Source organism: Bufo gargarizans, chromosome 2 (genome assembly GCF_014858855.1).
Source record: "Bufo gargarizans isolate SCDJY-AF-19 chromosome 2, ASM1485885v1, whole genome shotgun sequence".
NCBI lineage: Eukaryota > Metazoa > Chordata > Amphibia > Anura > Bufonidae > Bufo > Bufo gargarizans.
Window position 1 is genome coordinate 685,408,265 of NC_058081.1, and position 18,919 is coordinate 685,427,183.

General features: G+C 43.9%; 1 protein-coding gene across 5 annotated transcripts; it reads left to right on the forward strand.

Moving 5' to 3' along the window:
- Positions 1 to 667: 667 nt before the first annotated feature.
- Positions 668 to 18,236, forward strand: LOC122928972 (phospholipase A2 inhibitor and Ly6/PLAUR domain-containing protein-like). Of its 5 annotated transcripts, none has more exons than XM_044282333.1 (6): positions 668 to 707; positions 3,626 to 3,773; positions 7,347 to 7,463; positions 13,727 to 13,873; positions 14,799 to 14,939; positions 16,857 to 18,236. In XM_044282333.1, exons 2-6 carry the CDS (start codon positions 3,722 to 3,724, stop codon positions 17,048 to 17,050), a joined length of 651 nt encoding a protein of 216 aa, XP_044138268.1. In that variant the 5' UTR covers positions 668 to 707; positions 3,626 to 3,721; the 3' UTR covers positions 17,051 to 18,236. The 5 variants fall into 5 exon arrangements, with proteins under 5 accessions (XP_044138268.1, XP_044138269.1, XP_044138270.1 ...); XM_044282334.1 differs by having other exon boundaries at positions 3,677 to 3,773; XM_044282335.1 differs by lacking the exon at positions 668 to 707 and adding an exon at positions 1,171 to 1,403 and having other exon boundaries at positions 3,677 to 3,773.
- Positions 18,237 to 18,919: the final 683 nt, after the last annotated feature.

The following is an 18,919-nucleotide window of genomic DNA, read 5'->3' on the forward strand; positions in this document are numbered from 1 at the left end:
CTATTACCACTGCTATCGACATAAGGTCATCTTGAGAAACAGCAGGTTTTTAATTTGTTTTCCTTTAGGTGTTCAAGCAATCAAATAAGTTATGTTTTAACACCTAAAGGGAATTTTTTTTAAACTTGCTCTTTCTCTAGGTGACCTTATGTTTATAGTAGTGTTAATAGAGTCTCAAGGGTCTATAAAAGCAGGTACCCTATTTTTACAGACCTTTGAGACTCTATTAACACTACTATCAGCATAAGGTCATCTAGAGAAACAGCAGGTTTTAAAAAATCCCTTTAGGTGTTAGGGTAGATTGCAATCAAATGAACGTTATGTGTTAAGATTCGGGTCAGAAGCAGACAAGCAGGGTTTCTTTAGCCTCTTGGCTATTCGTTTTTACATTCATAAAGCTCCACATTGAGCTTCCAGCAGCAGACAGATGCCAGGGCACTTCTGTGGTCACCTCACCTGGGCACATGGTCTTTGCTCAGCAGAGTCCTGCCATACAGGAGGTCTGTGACGTCACTGGTCACATGATCCACTGTGAGGAACGCCTGCCTCCTGCTGTGTTCAGCTCCAGAAGGGGGTGTGAAAGGATGGACCAATAGCAGGGCAGCTAGCTGATACTGGCCAATCAGCAGCCTCCTGCTCCTATCTGCAGCTTAGACAGAGTGAACACTGCCTGGGGAGGGGAGGGCGCCCGGCAGCGCTGCTGGCAAGTAAGTGATAAAAATAAAAAAAAGTTTGTTTCTCCACCCACCCCTTTCTCTGTGCAGAGTGCGCCCTAAGGCTAAGGCAGCTGCTTGGTCTGCCTTATGGAAGCGCCGCACCAGAACGGGAACGGCATTCCTGCTGTGAAAAAAGTGCAGGAACGCCGTTCCCATCCGTTCCCCCTCGACTCGACCCCTGGGTGCGGCTGTATACTGGGCGCCCCCTCCAAACCTATGGTAGACCATATGGATCCCATCATTTAAAGGGCTCATTATAATGTGAATTTAAGCAGTGGCCTGAAACTTTTAATTGTCGTGATGCCAGCCACAGGGAATGGTGAGAGTTGTAGTTCTACTACTTCTGTAGTCCCCTGCTATAGCCCACCTCCGCCCGCCCCCGCCTTTGAAATCCTATTCTTGTCCCTGAAACAGCTGCAGGCCGTCTATCAGCACCTTCATTTTACAGTCAGACCATATTCATCATATGATATAATACATCAGGTTTATTTTAGGCAACGCCCTAAGGCTGCAGCAGACTCCAAACCCGACCTGAGCTCACCGCCTTCTCCTGACAATAATACCTATACTTATATATTATATATACCTCTCTGTGTCAGTGTAACTGTATAACCCCCTCCCCCGACTCTCTGCCCATTATGGGATATTTCTGGACTTGGGATCATATCTGAGCTCTCTCCCCCGCCGGTGAGTATTATGTGCAGGGTGGAAAGTCCTATTTATGACTTGCTGTGTCCTCCACAAGGATTGGATAATGTTTGGGCAGCATATGTAACATTGTAACATTACTTTGCTACATTTTTAGAGCTTTCACACATACAGGTTACTATATACAGGTGAAACTCAAAAAAAAAGAATATCGTGCAGTCCATCGTATAGTGTGCAGTCCATGTATCGTGCAGTCCATCGTATAGTGTGCAGTCCATGTATTGTGCAGTCCATCGTATAGTGTGCAGTCCATTTATCGTGCAGTCCATCGTATAGTGTGCAGTCCATGTATCGTGCAGTCCATCGTATAGTGTGCAGTCCATGTATCGTGCAGTCCATCGTATAGTGTGCAGTCCATGTATCGTGCAGTCCATCGTATAGTGTGCAGTCCATGTATCGTGCAGTCCATCGTATAGTGTGCAGTCCATGTATCGTGCAGTCCATCGTATAGTGTGCAGTCCATGTATCGTGCAGTCCATCGTATAGTGTGCAGTCCATCGTATAGTGTGCAGTCCATGTATCGTGCAGTTCATCATATAGTGTGCAGTCCATGTATCGTGCAGTCCATCGTATAGTGTGCAGTCCATCGTATAGTGTGCAGTCCATGTATCATGCAGTCCATCGTATAGTGTGCAGTCCATTGTATAGTGTGCAGTCCATTGTATAGTGTGCAGTCCATCGTATAGTGTGCAGTCCATGTATCGTGCAGTCCATCGTATAGTGTGCAGTCCATCGTATAGTGTACAGTCCATGTATCGTGCAGTCCATCGTATAGTCCATTTATTTCAGTAATGCAACTTAATAGGAATTGCACTAATGCAGCTTAAAATTAGAATATTGTGAAAAGGTTCAATATTCTAGGCTCAAAGTGTCACCCTCTAATCCATACCCCCTGAGCAAAGGGGACCTGAGATTGTCACTTTGGGGTTTCATAAGCTGTAAGCCATAATCATCCAAATTATACCAAATAAAGGCTTGGAATATCTCGTTTTGCCTGTAATGAGTCTCATATGTTAGTTTTATCTTTTAATTTGCATCACTGAAATAAATGAACTTTGCACGATATTCTCATTTTTAGAGTTTCACCTGTATATGTCAGTCCAATTGTACTCTGTGGAGTGTAGATCTCATTGATTAATACCTGGAAACCATCAACAAGCTGCTGTTCACAAATCTACTAATAGTGTGTGTCTCTAGTGAGTGTTATTGGATTGAAGCCAAAACAATCTGATATTCTCATGATGGGGCTCTACTGAGTGCAATAAATGCCACCACTTGGAAACCATCAGCAATTAGATGTTAACGGATCCAGGATTCTTTTTATCTATATATCGATGTGCTGCTTCTCCTCTGACTCGTGTAGTCCTACATATGTCACCGGAGGCGTCCATTGCTTCTTTAAGCAAGTGTCTCATCCATGTTATAGATTAGAGGAGCTCAATCCTTCCGAGTATTCATAATTAGAATGAAATTCAAAGATGAGATCTGTAAACAGGGGCAGCAGCCTCAATGCAGATGGTTTCCAGGTGTTTTTTTTCTCTATGTTTTACGATGCAATCATTTAGTAGATGCCCCATTTTCCCAGGTAAGGCTACTTTCACACTAGCGTTAAAGTTTTCCGGTATTGAGTTCCGTCCTAGGGGCTCAATACCGGAAAAAAAAAAAACGCTTCGGTTTGGTCCTAATGCATTCTGAATGGAAAGCAATCCGTTCAGTATGCATCAGGATGTCTTCCGTTCCGTCCCTTTTACGGTATTTGACCAGAGAAAACACTGCAGCATGCTGCAATATTTTCTCCGGCCAAAATTCCGGAACACTTGCCATCCGGTATTTCAATGCATTTGTTAGACGAATCCGGGTCCGTAAACAAATGATAGCCGTTTGCATGCGGATTTCTGGATCCGGCAGGCAGTTGCGGCAACGGAACTGCCTGCCGGAATCCAACAACGCAAGTTATCGCTTCATGACAACCCCTATGGGAGCTGCAATCGATCACCCAGCTTTCCCAGACAGGACAAATGGAACCAAGATGCAACTGATGATAAAATCTTACAAGTGATAATGACTGTGTGGCCCTTTTAAATTTTATATACATATATTTTATGAATTATGAAGGATCCCTTTAAATGAATTAATTGGATTCTGGGTAGGGCATGTTGTGTCTTCATAGTCTTCAAAGTTCTTGCATCCATTTGTTCCAGGATCCTCCCTCCCTCCAAACATCACTCAGTCCTCCTTCTTCTGTCCCGCAGGCTGGCGGAGCCCTGCACTGCACCCGCACTCTCCGAAGCCTCAAGATGGGCTCCCTGATCTTAACCACCTGCATCCTGTCCACCCTCGTCTCTATGGGTAAGGGGGCATCTCTGGGACATTTTGTTTTAATCATATATGCAAGAGCTGTCATCATCATCATCATCATCATCATCATCACCTTCTGTTATGGCTATTATTGATACTTTGTATACAATTTGTATCTTTTCATTTTCAGCGATCACCATTGGTAACGTGTTAACCCCCGATGTGTTGATTTCCTCCTCTTGCTGCCAGTCTTTCCCTGTAACCAGTGGTATTTTTAGCTTTTGCTGTGTGATCAGGATTCCTCGCTGCTGATATTCTGCAGATGCTTGTTGTTGGTGCAGAGAAGCTGGTGGGTAGCGGGCAGGCTTCATCTGCAGTGCTCTGCATGGCCCAGACTGCACCAAACAGGACTGCGAAGGGGGTGTGAGCAGGTCCTGCGATGATTTCATTTTCAGTGATCTTTCTGGGAGTGGTGGGATACTATTATACAGACAGATCTAGACAGGATCCAGCTTGCAGATGTAGCAGAGCTGACAGGATGTGACAGGACTGCCGGTAATACCTGCTGCGTTTACGGGACGACTTCAGCTCTGCTACATCTATGGATCTCTATCTACCGTATATAAAGGGAGATTCCAAGAATGCATTTTAAAGTGCTACGTTTAAGTTATTCTATCCAAAATAAGAATACAATCCACTTCATGGCTTTAGTCAGACCACACCTATGGCATGATTTACGACACCCCTTCTGCTAGTGGCCGCTCTTGGTATTGCGCTCATAAAAAAATAAAAATAAACTCAGTTTTATAAAAAATAAATAAATAAAAATACATTTTTACAAAAATAAGTGAGGTTTAATTTATTACCCTGAGAGTTAATAAGAACAGTGTAATGCCTCTTTTCTCCTGAGGTGGCGCTGCAAGGAAATTGAGCTCTCCAGGAGATAACTATTATCACAAACCCAGTGCATGATCTGCCTCTTTCACCGTATAGCTTTTTCAGTGTTTTGCGGTCCGATTTTTAACGGATCCGTTGTTCCCTTTTTTTGTTTCCGTTGTGTTTCCGTTCCGTTTTTCTTTATGGCATATACAGTAATTACATAGAAAAAAATTGGGCTGGGCATAAAATTTTCAATAGATGGTTCCGCAAAAACGGAACGGATACGGAAGACATGCGGATGCATTTTTTTGGCGGACCCATTGACTTGAATATAGCCACGGAACGTGATTTGCGGGCAATAAGGCCTCATGCACACGACAGTATTTTTTTGCGGTCCGCAAAAAGGGGTTCCGTTGTTCCGTGCTCCGTGTCCGTTTTTGTTTCCGTGTGTCTTCCTGTATTTTTGGAGGATCTCCAGACATGAAGGAAAGTAAAAAGAAATCTAAGTCAAGTTTGCCATGCAAATGATAGGAAAAAACGGACGCGGACGTGGATGACAATCGTGTGTGCCTCCGTGTTTTTTCACAGACCCATTGACTTGAATGGGTCCGCGAACCGTCGTCCGTTAAAAAAATAGGACAGGTCATATTTTTTTCACGGACTGGAAACACGGATCACGAACGCGGATGACAAACGGTGCATTAGCCGAGTTTTCCACTGACCCATTGAAAGTCAATGGGTCCGCAGAAAATCACGGAAAATGGAACAACGGACACTGGACACAACAACGGTCAGGTGCATGAGGCCTAATAGGACATGTTCTATCTTTCAACGGAACGAAAAAGCGTAGATACGGAAGCGGAATGCATACGGAGTACTATTGAAATGAATGGTTCCGTATACGGACCTTATACGGAACGCAAAAAACGGAAAAAGAAAAAACGGTCGTAATTTTGAGGGACCCCTCTGTCAAAAAGGCGTTGTCCAAAGTGGAGTTCCCCTTTAAAGGATTAGATGGAGTAGAAGTGGGTGTAGCTCGCACATTGCACTGACTTGTCCTGTGATGTAACTGGGAGTATAATGGTATCGTATACATTCGCCCTTGGAGCACAATGGACGCTCGCCACCTGCATAATAATCACCCCCATTGTCATCGCCGGACATTGACGTCTTATTCTGATGTCTTCTGATATGACATCGGCTTTCATTTTGTGGGAATTAATAAATTGTAGAGCATTGTTCTGACCCCGGCTCCAGATGTGCAGCTAATGAATAATGCAAGCAGCACGATGCTACTGTACGCGCAGGGAGCAGAGTTTATTATTCCATGAATGACGACCCGCAAACTCAGCTCTGCTACATCTGACCCACTCAGGACTGCAGATGTCTGATAAGGCTGCTTCGTCATTTTTGCTCCTGCATGAACGTGAATGTTGATGCCCCCTCCCCCCCCCCAGATATTTAAAGGGGTTGTTCAAAATGATAAAATCATGGATGCTATCTTCCAGAAACAGCACCATGTCTCTTCAAAGGTTGTGTCTGGTACTGCACCTCAGGTCCACTAAAGTACATTGGGGCTGAGCTGCAATGCAACCCATGGACAGATGTGGCGCTGTTTATGGTTTACTAACCCCTTTAAGAACGAATCCCATTGCTCTGGTCAAAAAAATCCTCTGCTGTCCTTACATTAGACGTATGCACTGACTGGCTGAACACACTCCCCTGCCAATTTTCGGAAAACCCACAAAAATAAAACCATATTTCTGTATGATACCATTGAAGACCGTTTGATTAATGTAAAAAATGAAAATCAGGCATCATATAGTGCAGGCATGGCCAGCCTGTGGTTCTCCAGCTGTTGTAAAACTACAACTCCCACCATGCCCTGCTGTAGGCTGAAAGCTGCAGGCCGTCTGTGCATGCTGGGAGTTGTAGTTTTGCAACAGCCAAAGAGTCTCAGGTTTGCCATCCCTGATATAGGACATGACAATCTCTAACAAAGCTAGAACCAGCCCTGGACCTCACATGGATCCAGAGATCTCCCCGTTCATTGCTCTGCTAGATTTATATCAAGCTGACAGCTCAGAAAGGCGTGTCTCAGCTCTCCCTATCACAGCCCAGGGGGCGTGTCTTTTCTGCTCCAGCTCAGGAGGCGTGTCTCAGCTCTACCTATCACAGCTCAGGGGGCAGTTGAAGAAGGAAACTGAGCATGTGCGACCATCTCAGTGAGCAGGACAAATAAATAAGAAAAAGAACAAACAGCAGGTGGCGCTATACAGATACATGTTATTGAACACCTCACTGGCTATCGTGCTGTAAAGTATATTATAAATCAAAGAGGAGCCATGGCCCAAGATTTACGGAAAGAGAAGGCGAAAAACTAAGAGGAAATACTATGAAACAATCCTATATGGAGCGTAGCTTTAAGGGGGCCACAACAGCAATCACACTCAAGGCCTTTGGCCAGAGGAAGTCCAACAGCCTCGAGTTTGCCAGGATTGTCCCAAATTTTCATCGACAATACTCTGAAATGTGGGTTTTCATGTCTTTATGTAACTGGTAATGGGTGTTCCTGGGTGGGTCTACAACAGACATGGGGCGAGGCTAAAACACGTCAATTTTACCAACACAAATGTTGGTAAGTATGTAAATGGCTCATGTACTGGAGGTGGGGACCTTGCTGCAGATTTTATGTTGGGGCCCTGGACCCTCTGTTCTATAAAGAGTCTTCTTTGTTTCTTTCAGGTTATTCCATCAATTGTTTTGTCTGCAGAGCTGAAGGACAATTCTCCTGTAGCGGAGAAGAAAAGTCTTGTCCAAAGGACTATGTGTGCGGCTCCACCAGCACTATTACTATCATGGGTATGTTATTCTGACGATTCTGTTTTTTTATATTTGTAAAAATGATGTGCAAATTTGTCATAATGTAGTAAGAAGCTCAACACGATGGGATGCCATTTTACAAATTACATATAGATCTATTTGACATACAAAGTAGTAACACATTACATTGCAGATCCTGACTTACCTCCTGTATAACTCCAGAGCTGCACTCACTATTCTGCCGGTGCAGTCACTGTGCACATACATTACATTACTTATCCCGTACTGATCCTGAGTTACATCCTGTATTATACTCCAGAGCTGCACTCACTATTCTGCTGGTGCAGTCACTGTGTACATACATTGCATTACTTATCCTGTACTGATCCTGAGTTACATCCTGTATTATACTCCAGAGCTGCACTCACTATTCTGCTGGTGCAGTCACTGTGTACATACATTGCATTACTTATCCTGTACTGATCCTGAGTTACATCCTGTATTATACTCCAGAGCTGCACTCACTATTCTGCTGGTGCAGTCACTGTGTACATACATTACATTACGTATCCTGTACTGATCCTGAGTTACATCCTGTATTATACTCCAGAGCTGCACTCACTATTCTGCTGGTGCAGTCACTGTGTACATACATTACATTACGTATCCTGTACTGATCCTGAGTTACATCCTGTATTATACTCCAGAGCTGCACTCACTGTTCTGCTGGTGCAGTCACTGTGTACATACATTACATTACTTATCCTGTACTGATCCTGAGTTATATCCTGTATTATACTCCAGAGCTGCACTCACTATTCTGCTGGTGGAGTCACTGTGTACATACATTACATGACTTACCCTTCAATGATCCTGAGTTACATCCTGTATTATACTCCAGAGCTGCACTCACTATTCTGCTGGTGGAGTCACTGTGTACATACATTACATTACTTATCCTGTACTGATCCTGAGTTACATCCTGTATTATACTCCAGAGCTGCACTCACTATTCTGCTGGTGGAGTCACTGTGTACATACATTACATTACTTACCCTTCAATGATCCTGAGTGTAGCAGCTTCAAGTGTTCCACTGACAATCCTGCAGGCTTCGGAGCTCACATAGTCTGTTACACAGTTGAGTACCATTATTCTTATCACATCCTACTTTTGACGTTGACAGTGTGTACCTCATGAGGGAAGTCACGTGTGCTGAGCTGGTTTGGTGAGTACATAAGGTGTGGTGAGCTGGCTCGGTGGGTATATAAGGTGGGTGATAGACTGTCTGCACACGTATTAGTATTATTATTTATTATTAAAGCGCCATTCATTCCTTAGCGCTGTACATATGATAACGGGTGCACATACATAACACAGACAATTGCACTAAGCATGAACAAAACGAGTTACAGATTGGTACAGAAGGAGAGAGTGCCCTGCCCGTGAGGGCTTACAATCTCCCATACCATGTATAAGAACACAGTAGGTAAGGGTGAAGCTTGTTATGGCGGTATAGAGGCAGCAGGGTCACTGGTTGTAGGATTGTCTGAAGAGGTGGGTTTTTAGGTCTCTTTTGAAGGATTCCACTGTAGGGGAGAGTCTGATATGTTGGGGTAGCGAGTTCCAGAGTGTGGGGGATGCACAGGAGAAATTTTGGAGGAGATTGTGGGAAGAGGTGATAAGAAGAGAGCAGAGAAGGAGGTCTTGTGAGGATCGGAGATTGTGTATGGGGATGTATCGGGAAAGTAGCTCAGAGATGTAGGGAGTGGACAGATTATGGACGGCCTTGTATGTATTTGTTAGTATTTTGAACTGAATTCGCTGGGCAATGGGGAGCCAGGGAAGAGATGGGCAGAGGAGTAATAGGGTGAGAGTTGAATTAGTCGGGCAGCAGAGTTGAGGATAGATTGTAGGGGTGCGAGAGCGCTAGATGGAAGGCCACAGAGGAGGATGTTGCAGTAGTATATGCGGGAAATGATGAGGCATGTACAAGCATTTTCGCAGACTCAAAGTTGAGGAAAGCACAGATATGGGAAATGTTCTTGAGTTGGAGGCGGCAGGTGGTGGAAAGGGCTTAATTGTGCGGTTGGAAGGAGAGGGCAGAATCCAAGGTCACTCCAAGGCAGCAGACTTGGTTGACCGTGGAGAGTGTGCAGCCATTGATCGTGATAGATAGGCCTGTTCAAAGGGGGGGGGGGGGGGTTGAGCAAGATGGGAGACAGATGATGAATTCTGTTTTATCCATGTTAAGTTTTAGAAAGCGAGAGGAGAAGGGGGATATGGAAGATAGGCATTGTGGGATTCTGGATAGTAAGGTGTTGATATCTGAAGAGAGAGGTAGATTCAGCTTAAATGTGATACTGAAAGCCATGGGACTCTGAGCTGTCCCAGGCAGAAAGTGTAGATAGAGAAGAGAAGAGTAGTGATCCTAGGGCAGAGCCTTGAGGTACACCAACAGAGAGGGAATGAGACGAGGAGGTGGTGTGAGAGTGGGAGATGCTAAATGTCCGCTCTGTGAGGTATGATGTGATCCAGGAGAGGGCCAGGTCAGTGATGCTAAGAGATGAGAGAGTTTGTGTCACGGCCTGGTGTACGCTGTGACACTGTTGCCACACTTGCGGTTGCCCGCGGCAACGTGTTGCTGTGAGAGCATGCGGTGGCAGGGTCTCGGCCTTCTGGGTGATTGCCGTGACATGGTTGCCACGCATGCTGTTGCTGGTGGTAACGTGTTGCTTAGTTTACTTGTGTGTGCACTTCCCCTTTAAGTGGCTTCCTTCCTCTGTCTGGTGTTGGAAGGGTTAACTCCCTTACTAGTGCTTTGTGAACACTGGGTTTATGTGTTTGTGGGTGTGGCTGCTTGGGCTATTTAGTCTCTGCTGGAAGCCTGTAGCTCTGTGTTTCTCCAGGCTTGATGTATGCTGGTGGTTCACTGCTCCTGGCTTTACCATCTTTCCAGTGAGGGCCACCCTTGTGGTCATAGATGTTCAATGTCATCCCGGTGTCTTCGTCCCTTCCTGTCCCTATTTGTATGGAGTGGTTTATGTTCAGGGTGTTGGTATGTCTAGTTTTGGTGTTACGTGTCTGGTGGTGTTTGGTGTCCGCTCAGCAGCCTGGGAAGTCTGAGTTTTTTGGTCAGGTTGGTGTGCCAGGGTTGTCTGTTGATTTTTTCGGGTTTTGTTGTGTGGGGGCAACAGGGTCCAGAGCTGTACTTATTGTGGTGTTATATATGGTGGTGGCAGCATCTGGTTCTTGGAGGGAACAAATGGTAGAGCGTGGCAGAAGGGAGTCAGAAAGTAAGCGAAAGTCTAGATGTTTAAGGTTCCGGCGTGGTGTCTTAGTGTGTGGACCGGGGGAGCAGCAGAAGAGACCAGTGAAGAGAAGGTCAGTAGGTTGTGGTCGTATAGGGGGAGAGGTGAATTAGAAAGTTTAGATAGGGAGCAGAGGAGGGTAAAGATAAGATCCAGAGTGTGACCATCTCTGTGGGTCTGAGCGGAAGACCACTGTGAGAGGCCGAAGGAGGAAGAGAATGATAGGAGTTTAGAGGCGGCTGAGTGGCAGGTGTCAATATGGATGTTGATGATGATAGTGGGGATGTCGGCAGAAAGAAAGTGTAGGAGCCGGGTTTTAAAGTGGTCAAGAAAGATGGTGGCTGGGCCTGGGGGGTCGTAAATGACAGCTAGTTGGAGGTTGGATGGAGAGTAGATGCGAACAGAGTGTAGTTCAAATGAAGTGAGTGCAATGGAGGGTGGCAGTGGAGTTAGGCTGAAGGAGCAGTTTCCTGATAGGAGAAAACCAACTCCTCCACCATGTTTGCTGCCTGAGCAGGGGTGTGAGTGAAATGAAATCTGCTATAAGAGAGTGCAGAAGGGGAGGAGGTGTCAGAGGTTGTCAGCCATGTTTCTGTGAGACCCACAAAGGAAAGTTTTTGAGAGATGAAGAGGTCATGAATGTAGGACAGTTTGTTACAGACAGAACGTGCGTTCCATAATGCTCCTGCAAGAGGAACCAAAGGAACAGGGGTCAGAGGAAGGGTTTTAGGTTTAAGGGGTTGCAGAAATTTGTAGAAGGAGATTTGTAGTAGGAGGTAGAGGTGATAGTGGGGATTTGCTGATGGGGGCCTGGATTTGGAGAGATATCACCAGCAATGAGGAGAAGCAGAGAAAGTGTTAGTAGGTGAGAATAAGAGAGGCCATGAGGTATCTGTGTGTGTTTGGGAAGGAAGTGTTTTACGTTGCCAAACAGGTTTGTGCAAACGGTCAGATGAAATGGTAAGATGGAGGTAGAGATGAATAGTTCCTTGCTGGGTGAATGGATGTGGGGGTATTGCAGAAATTTTTGGAAAAGTAGGAAGAGTAAGATGAAAGACTGAAACATTGTTTGCATTAACTATTTCTGTAATTGCCTTTGGTCCCCTTCTGGTTCTAGTATCCCTTCTTGCTGTCATGGGTAAAAGCTGCAACTTATCAGTTGCAAAAAGGGGTGATTATTGGCTTTTGGGTGGCGGTATTTCTGAAACTGTGCAGTATGAACTGTTCTCGTGCTGCTGTGGCGAAAGTGTCTGGTGAGTGGATAAATGGCACCATTGCAAATAAGCGATTTGGAAACTGCGGAGCACCATGTGCCATTGATGTGACAGGTGAACGTTGGCTAACCAATTGTGTGAGGTGCAGTGGAGCAGCTCACTACAACAATGAACTTGGGGGCTACCAGCCATGTATCTAACACCACAGTTCATTGAACCCTACTGCGTATGTGGCTCAGAAGTAGATGGACACATCTGGGGATACATCTGATAATGATGTGTCCCCAGAAAAGTCTTCAGTTTTCATAGCAGTATCAGAATTGGACCTCCAGTTGCCTTATCGGATAAGTAAATTTTTTTGCTTTGTTTAGCGGATGGACATTGGCAGGTACCCGTAGATTTGTGGCATTTTCTGGGCTGTCTCATCCATGTGGAGAACACTATCAACTAATTTGGGTATGAATCCATCCTTCCTGTCATGTACACCTTTACATGCGGATTGTCCTCCATGGGGCAGATGGAATATTCCAACAAGTCAATGCAACATGTCACACGGCTAGAAATGTCTAACATTGGTTGGAAGAGCATGACCAAGACTTCCAAGTACTACCCTGGCCCCTCATTCCCCAGTATTGAACCCAATTGAGCCTCTGAGGGACCACCTCCATCATCATGGACACTCTATGGGTTATCCCGCACGCACCGTCCAGCAGCTGTGGGATGCACAGCAGTCAGCATGGCTCCAGATATCTGTGACCTCTAGTGTTGAGCAAGGCAAAGAATTAAAAGCGGAATTTGGTCCGAAGTTTAGGAAAACTTCGATTTGTAACAAATCCAAATTTCCTGGCACTTTGTGATAACAAATCAGTTTTTCCTAAAATGGCGGCTGCAAGTGAAAGTAAGAAGCCCGGGAACGCAAGATCACCCATAATGCCATGCATCCAGCCAATCAGCAGGTAGCCACCCCCTGTGATGTCACAGCCCTATAAATCCCTCATCCCGTGCGGTCTCCGCCATTGCTCTGTGAGGTGAGCACAGGGAGAGACCTGGCAAGCGCTCATGCGCTAGGGACAGTGTTACTGAAAATGATTAATAGAAGAATATTTGAAAGGGAGAGTGCAGGAAAACTGCAGGGGGAGTGCAGGGAGAGCGCAGGGGGAGTGCAGGAGAGTGCAGGGACAGCACCTAACTAGCCAAACCCCATACCAGCAAGAGCCCCTGTTTAAAGGTGCATTAAAAGTGCCACGTGGCCATTAACAATGAAGAAGGGCTATACAGTGAGGTCTTCATTATGAAATGGAAGGCAGCTGCAGGCTAATTGGCCATGCGGTTCTTCACAGCAACATTGCCACAACCCGCCCACAGCATGGCCACTCCTGTAGGGCACGGTGGCCTGAGAATACCTAATTTATAGTGATTCATGACAAATTCAAATTTCTTGGCTAACCCCGCTGAAGTTGCCGAATCAAATTTTTCAGAACTTCGCTCATCTCTAATGACAACCTACCAGGACCTTATTGAGTCACTCCCAGCTGCTGTCCATGCTGCACACTGCAGTTATTCTGGATATTAGCTAGCGGTCATAATAATGCAACTCGACTGTGTATTTACTTCTTATGTCAGTACTGGAGGATTGATGTGTGTGTTGTATGTTAGTGTTATCTCAGTAGTACTGTACATGGGGGTATTTATTGATCCTGGAATAGTCATTACTACTGCCATCCTCACAGTTTCCATCCCTTACCAATAACTTTTCTCAATATCTTCTATGTTTTCCAGACGGGATGCAAACAAAAACCTTTACCCGGTCTTGTGAAAGAAGAAATGTGTGTGGAGTAGTTGGGACTATCGGCTACCAACGGGGACAGGTGAAAACAGCAACGTCCTGTTGTTACACAGATTCCTGCTTTCCTTCTACCCCTGCATGTAAGTTCCAGACTGACACTATCAATGTATGGATAGCAGCCATGCATTCCAGATCTTTAGTTTTTTTAGGAATTCTGGATCTTGGCTGGTTGATTCATACCAAGGTCATATATGCTATAGAAGTCAACCAGATCTTAGGCAAAGAGAACCCAGTGCTGGTTGGATTAGCACAGGGTGGTTAGAACTTGTGAATGACCTTTGTATAAGAGCAACTACATTGTTGGCAAGGAAGGGGTAAAATAAACACAAGGGCCTTCTGTCCTGGGTGACAGAACCCAGAAATATAGTGGGGAGCCCATATTGATCTTTGGCTTGGAGCCCATTTCTGTATGACACCTATACAGTACATTCTAGAACCTGATGAAAGTAAAGCTCCATGTGGCTATTCATGGTATTGCAAATGAGATTTCAGGAACAGAAATAAAGAATTAAGGAGGTAACATTTGCACACCTCCCAAAATTTGAAGACATTTTAAGCCTCATCATATTAGACCCTGAAAATGAGTACTTTGTAGGTATGGAGAGGGCCAGGGGCGTAACTAACATAACGGCAGACCATGCGACTGCTATGGGGCCCAGGGCAAGAGGGGGCTCAGTCTTCTACTGGAGGTGAAAACTTGGTCAGGACTCTACCCTCTAAAGGAACAACTTTTAGCAAACGAGGCTGTGGAAAAAATGGCTCAAGGGTCATTGAAAAGGGTCTAGGCGGAAACCCTTCTGTCCCGTGTAGGGTGCCTGGTTTTATTCTTGCTATGGGGCCCTTACTTCTCTATGTACGCCACTGATAGATAGATATAATAAATTGGCATATGTGTAATTTGAAAGCATTAAAACCAAATATTAAGTGGGGGGGTGGGGTCTCATACTGAAGTAGCTATAGGCCTATAATTACTTGCCTCATTGACATGGCTCTTTGCCTTTCCAGTACCACTCGATGAAGCTCGTAAGAATGGACTGAGTTGTTCTAGCTGCACGGCCCACGATTCAGACTGGTGTCTCACTAAAGAAAAAATTGAATGCACCGGACAAGAAAACAAGTGTATTTTCATGAGTCGCGTCTACTCAGGTAACTTATGATCAATAGTCATTTGACGGAGATTGCGAATTTGGGTCTATTTTATGCCCCAAGTGATACCAGGAATTGCTCTGAGTAACACTTGTAGAAACAAGAAATACAATGTTCCTTACTACTGATATTGCAAGTCATGGCCCTCAATCATCAGTATCTTCAGGGTAGGTCATCAATATCAGAAGCAGGTGGGTCCAACACCCTGAGGAGGATGCCACACTCGCCCCTACCGATCAGGCCACGTAACGGATGAACGTGACGTCACTGGCCTAGGAAGAGGCTGCAGCGCTCATCTTCCTGTTCAGACTTCTGATGGGTAGGGGGTGCGGGGTGTCGGACCCCTGACAATCTGATATTGATGACCTATCCTGAGAAAAGGTCATCCATATGAAAATGTCAGACAACCCCTTCAAATTATAACTGTAGCAGGACCAGTTCATCGAGCTGTTCATACCGATTCATTATCATTAGTGTTGATCACAAATATGTAGGTAATTCAAAAATTTGCAAATATTTAGAATATAGTGATATATTCGTAATTTCGAATATTCAAGTTTTTTTATAGCAAATTTTCATAATGTGAATTTTCGTAATGCAAATTTTTATCGCAAATTTTTCAATTGCCGAGTAAAAACATGATTCCTCCCTGCTTCTTGCTTGTGGGCCAATGACTCATTGGCCCACAAGCAAAAAGCAGGGATGAATCATGACTTTAAATGGGAAAAATGATGAATATTCTAAAAAAACTAATATATAGCACTATATCGAATATATTAGTTTTTTCGAATATTCGTAATATTCTAAAACAAGAATATAGAGCAATATAGCGAATATTTGACAAAAAAGGAATGTAGAGCAATTTAGCTAATATAGTGCTATAATCTTCTGTCAAATAGTTGTAATTTTTTTCTCATCTGAAGTTCAGATTGGGAAAAACATTCAACTATTGAAAAAAATATTATAGCACATATTAGCTAAATTGCTCTATATTCGTTTTTTCAAATATTCGCTATATTGCTATATATTCTTGTTTTAGAATATTATGAATATTCGAAAAAACAAATATATTCATTTTTTAGAATATTCGTAATATTCTAAAACAAGAATATATAGCAATATAGCAAATATATATAAAAAAGAATATAGAGCAATTTAGCTAATATAGTGCTATAATCTTTGTCTAATAATTGTAATTTTTTCTCATCTGAAATTCAGATTGGCAAAAAATTACAAAAAAAAAATATAGCACTATATTAGCTAAATTGCTGTACATTCGTTATTTTCGAATACTGGCTGTATTGCTATATATTCTTGTTTTAGAATATTACGAATATTTTCGAAAAAACTAATGTATTCGATATAGTGCTATGACTTATTGGCCCACAAGCAAGAAGCAGGGAGAAATCATGTTTTTGCTCTGCAATTGAAAAATTTGCAATAAAAATTAGCATTATGAAAATTTGCATATTACGCGATCATTACCTAGTTGAGTTTTTTAGTATAAAAATCGTACAATATAACGAATATTCGAATTTGCGAATATTTGCCGAATATTCTACAAAATATTCGCGAAATATTGCGAATTTGAATATGACTACTGCCGCTCATCACTAATTATCATACTGTGTTGATCCAGAAGAAGGCAAGACAATATAAACTTTGAGGGAGTCAACAATTTGTATTGCTGCCTTAGACTCACCTCTGCTCAATGCCCCCATGATTTGTTCCCTAAGAGAAATGGAATTCTGGGGTGGACATGGGCCAATAGGATAATGACATCCAACACACAGAGCTCCTTGCTGTGCCCTTCTTACTGAGCTAATGAATGTTATTGCTTGCCATTATGTTGTTACAATATTGTTACGCTTTTATTAATCTAAAACGACAAACTGATACAACATTTACATCTTGCAGGAGCAAAATACAGCAAAAATGCTTTTCGCGGTTGTGGAACTAAAGCGATTTGTGACCTTGGAAGCCAAACCCATAACTTTGGGGATGTCAGCCTCCGAACAGAGATTACGTGTTCAAACCAGGGCCCCAATCTTCATTCCAGTTTTTTCATTTTGCTTGTAACTGTTGCACTATCATCCAAATTTCTTTTCTAGCCTGCTCCTCGTGGGCGGGGCTCTACAACTGTACAGTGTGCCGCTGTTACCGGAGATCATTTGACTTTGGCAGGTTGGGGCAGCGGAAGCACAACATCTACTGGCATTATTATTAGTAGTATTGTGTTTTTTTTTAGCCCTAAGCACTTTATCGTATGCATTTGGTATGAATGTGCTGTGCATGAGGCAAGACTTCACTGCAGTTGCTGTTTACATGTCTGCTACGGCCCTCTGCCTTCAAAAGTGTTGATACCATGAGGAAAATATTGTCCTAATGAGCATGCGATTCCAAGGTACCGCTCACCTATTACTATATTACAATGCATTCAGATACTATTCAGATTTTATGTTACTCTTAATCCTGTTCTAATACCCTATTACTTTACCCTGTGCCCTACATTGCAAAAGCGGGGCTTCTGTTAGGGGTGACGATAATACAAAAAAGTCTATAATAAGGAATAACGCTAATCTAAAACCTATAACCTAATAACCCTAGGCTATGCATTGTAAAGCAAAACTAAAGCTACAGTAGAGCGCTCATCTGTATCCGGAAAAGAAACCTGTACTTCATAATAGGGTTGGCCTTAATCCAACATTGGGAGCGCCGGTACCAGGGACGGACTGGGAATTAAAAAAAAAACTAAAAGTGGTCCCGTTTTGTAGTCGGTCCAAATTGGTGGAAGGCAGGGCACATTATACCACCGCAAAGGAGCCAAACACCACAGTCCATCACAAAATACTGCCCCCCAGCAGAACAAAATACATCCCTAAAAACTTCCACTGGCCGGCTGTGAGGAGTCTATAAGCCAAGGTCTATGGCCAATCGACCCCAGGCCGGTGCCTTCTGAAACAGCTAATTGACGGGTGTCGGACCCCTACCGATATGATACTGTGTGTCGGGCCCCTACTGATCTGATACTGATGACCTATCCATCGGTTCAAAAATATAGGAAAATCCCTTTAAATTGGTTCTTTGGGCTACGAATATTGATGACCTATCCTCAGGCTAGTGTATGAATATCAGATCGGTGGAGGTCTGACAACTGACAGGCTCGGTATACTGTGTAGTTTCCGGTACCAATATTCTGCAGCTCGGCTCTCTTTCTGTTGAATGGGAGCTGAGCTGCAGTACCCCAGCACAGCCACTAGGCAGCGTATAGAGCTATCTGCTCCCACAGCATAGTTTCCAGCTGCCCAAAAACAGCTAATTGGCGGCAGAGTCGAGAGTCGACCCCCACCGATCTGAAATTGATGAACTATCCTGAGGATAGCTCATCCAATATCTTAGTCCTGGAAAACCCCATTAACCATAAAGACCACTCCCTATATTCTATATTGGATGGAAAGGGTTAAAGTTACAGTAGGGCTAGCCCCAGTCCGGTCCGTCCAATCCTCTTATTGAAACCCTTTATCCCATTTCCTGCAATTTCTAATTTTGATTTTGTAAAAATCTAATTCTTACCCCAATTCCTATTCTCTATAACTCTCCCTACTGCGAAAAAAAATATGCTCTTGTGTGTATTAACCCTCCATCCTAAGCAGCAGAAAACACTGAGAACAAGTGATAGTTAGGGTTCCCTCTAACCCAGCCAAAAATGTTAGGGCTATCCCTTAAAGAGGAAGTATAAATCCAAGAACATATGGCTTCTTCCTTCCATCCTGTAACAGCGCCACCCTCATCAGTGGTTAATGTCTGGTATTGAAACTCAGTTGCTTTGAAGTGAATGGGACTGAGTTGCAGTACCACACACATCCTGCGGGCAGGTGGGGCGCTGTATTTGAAATAAAGCAGGCATGCTCAACCTGCAGCCCTCCAGCTGTTGCAAAACTACAACTCCAAGCATGCCCGAATAGCCTACAGCTATCAGC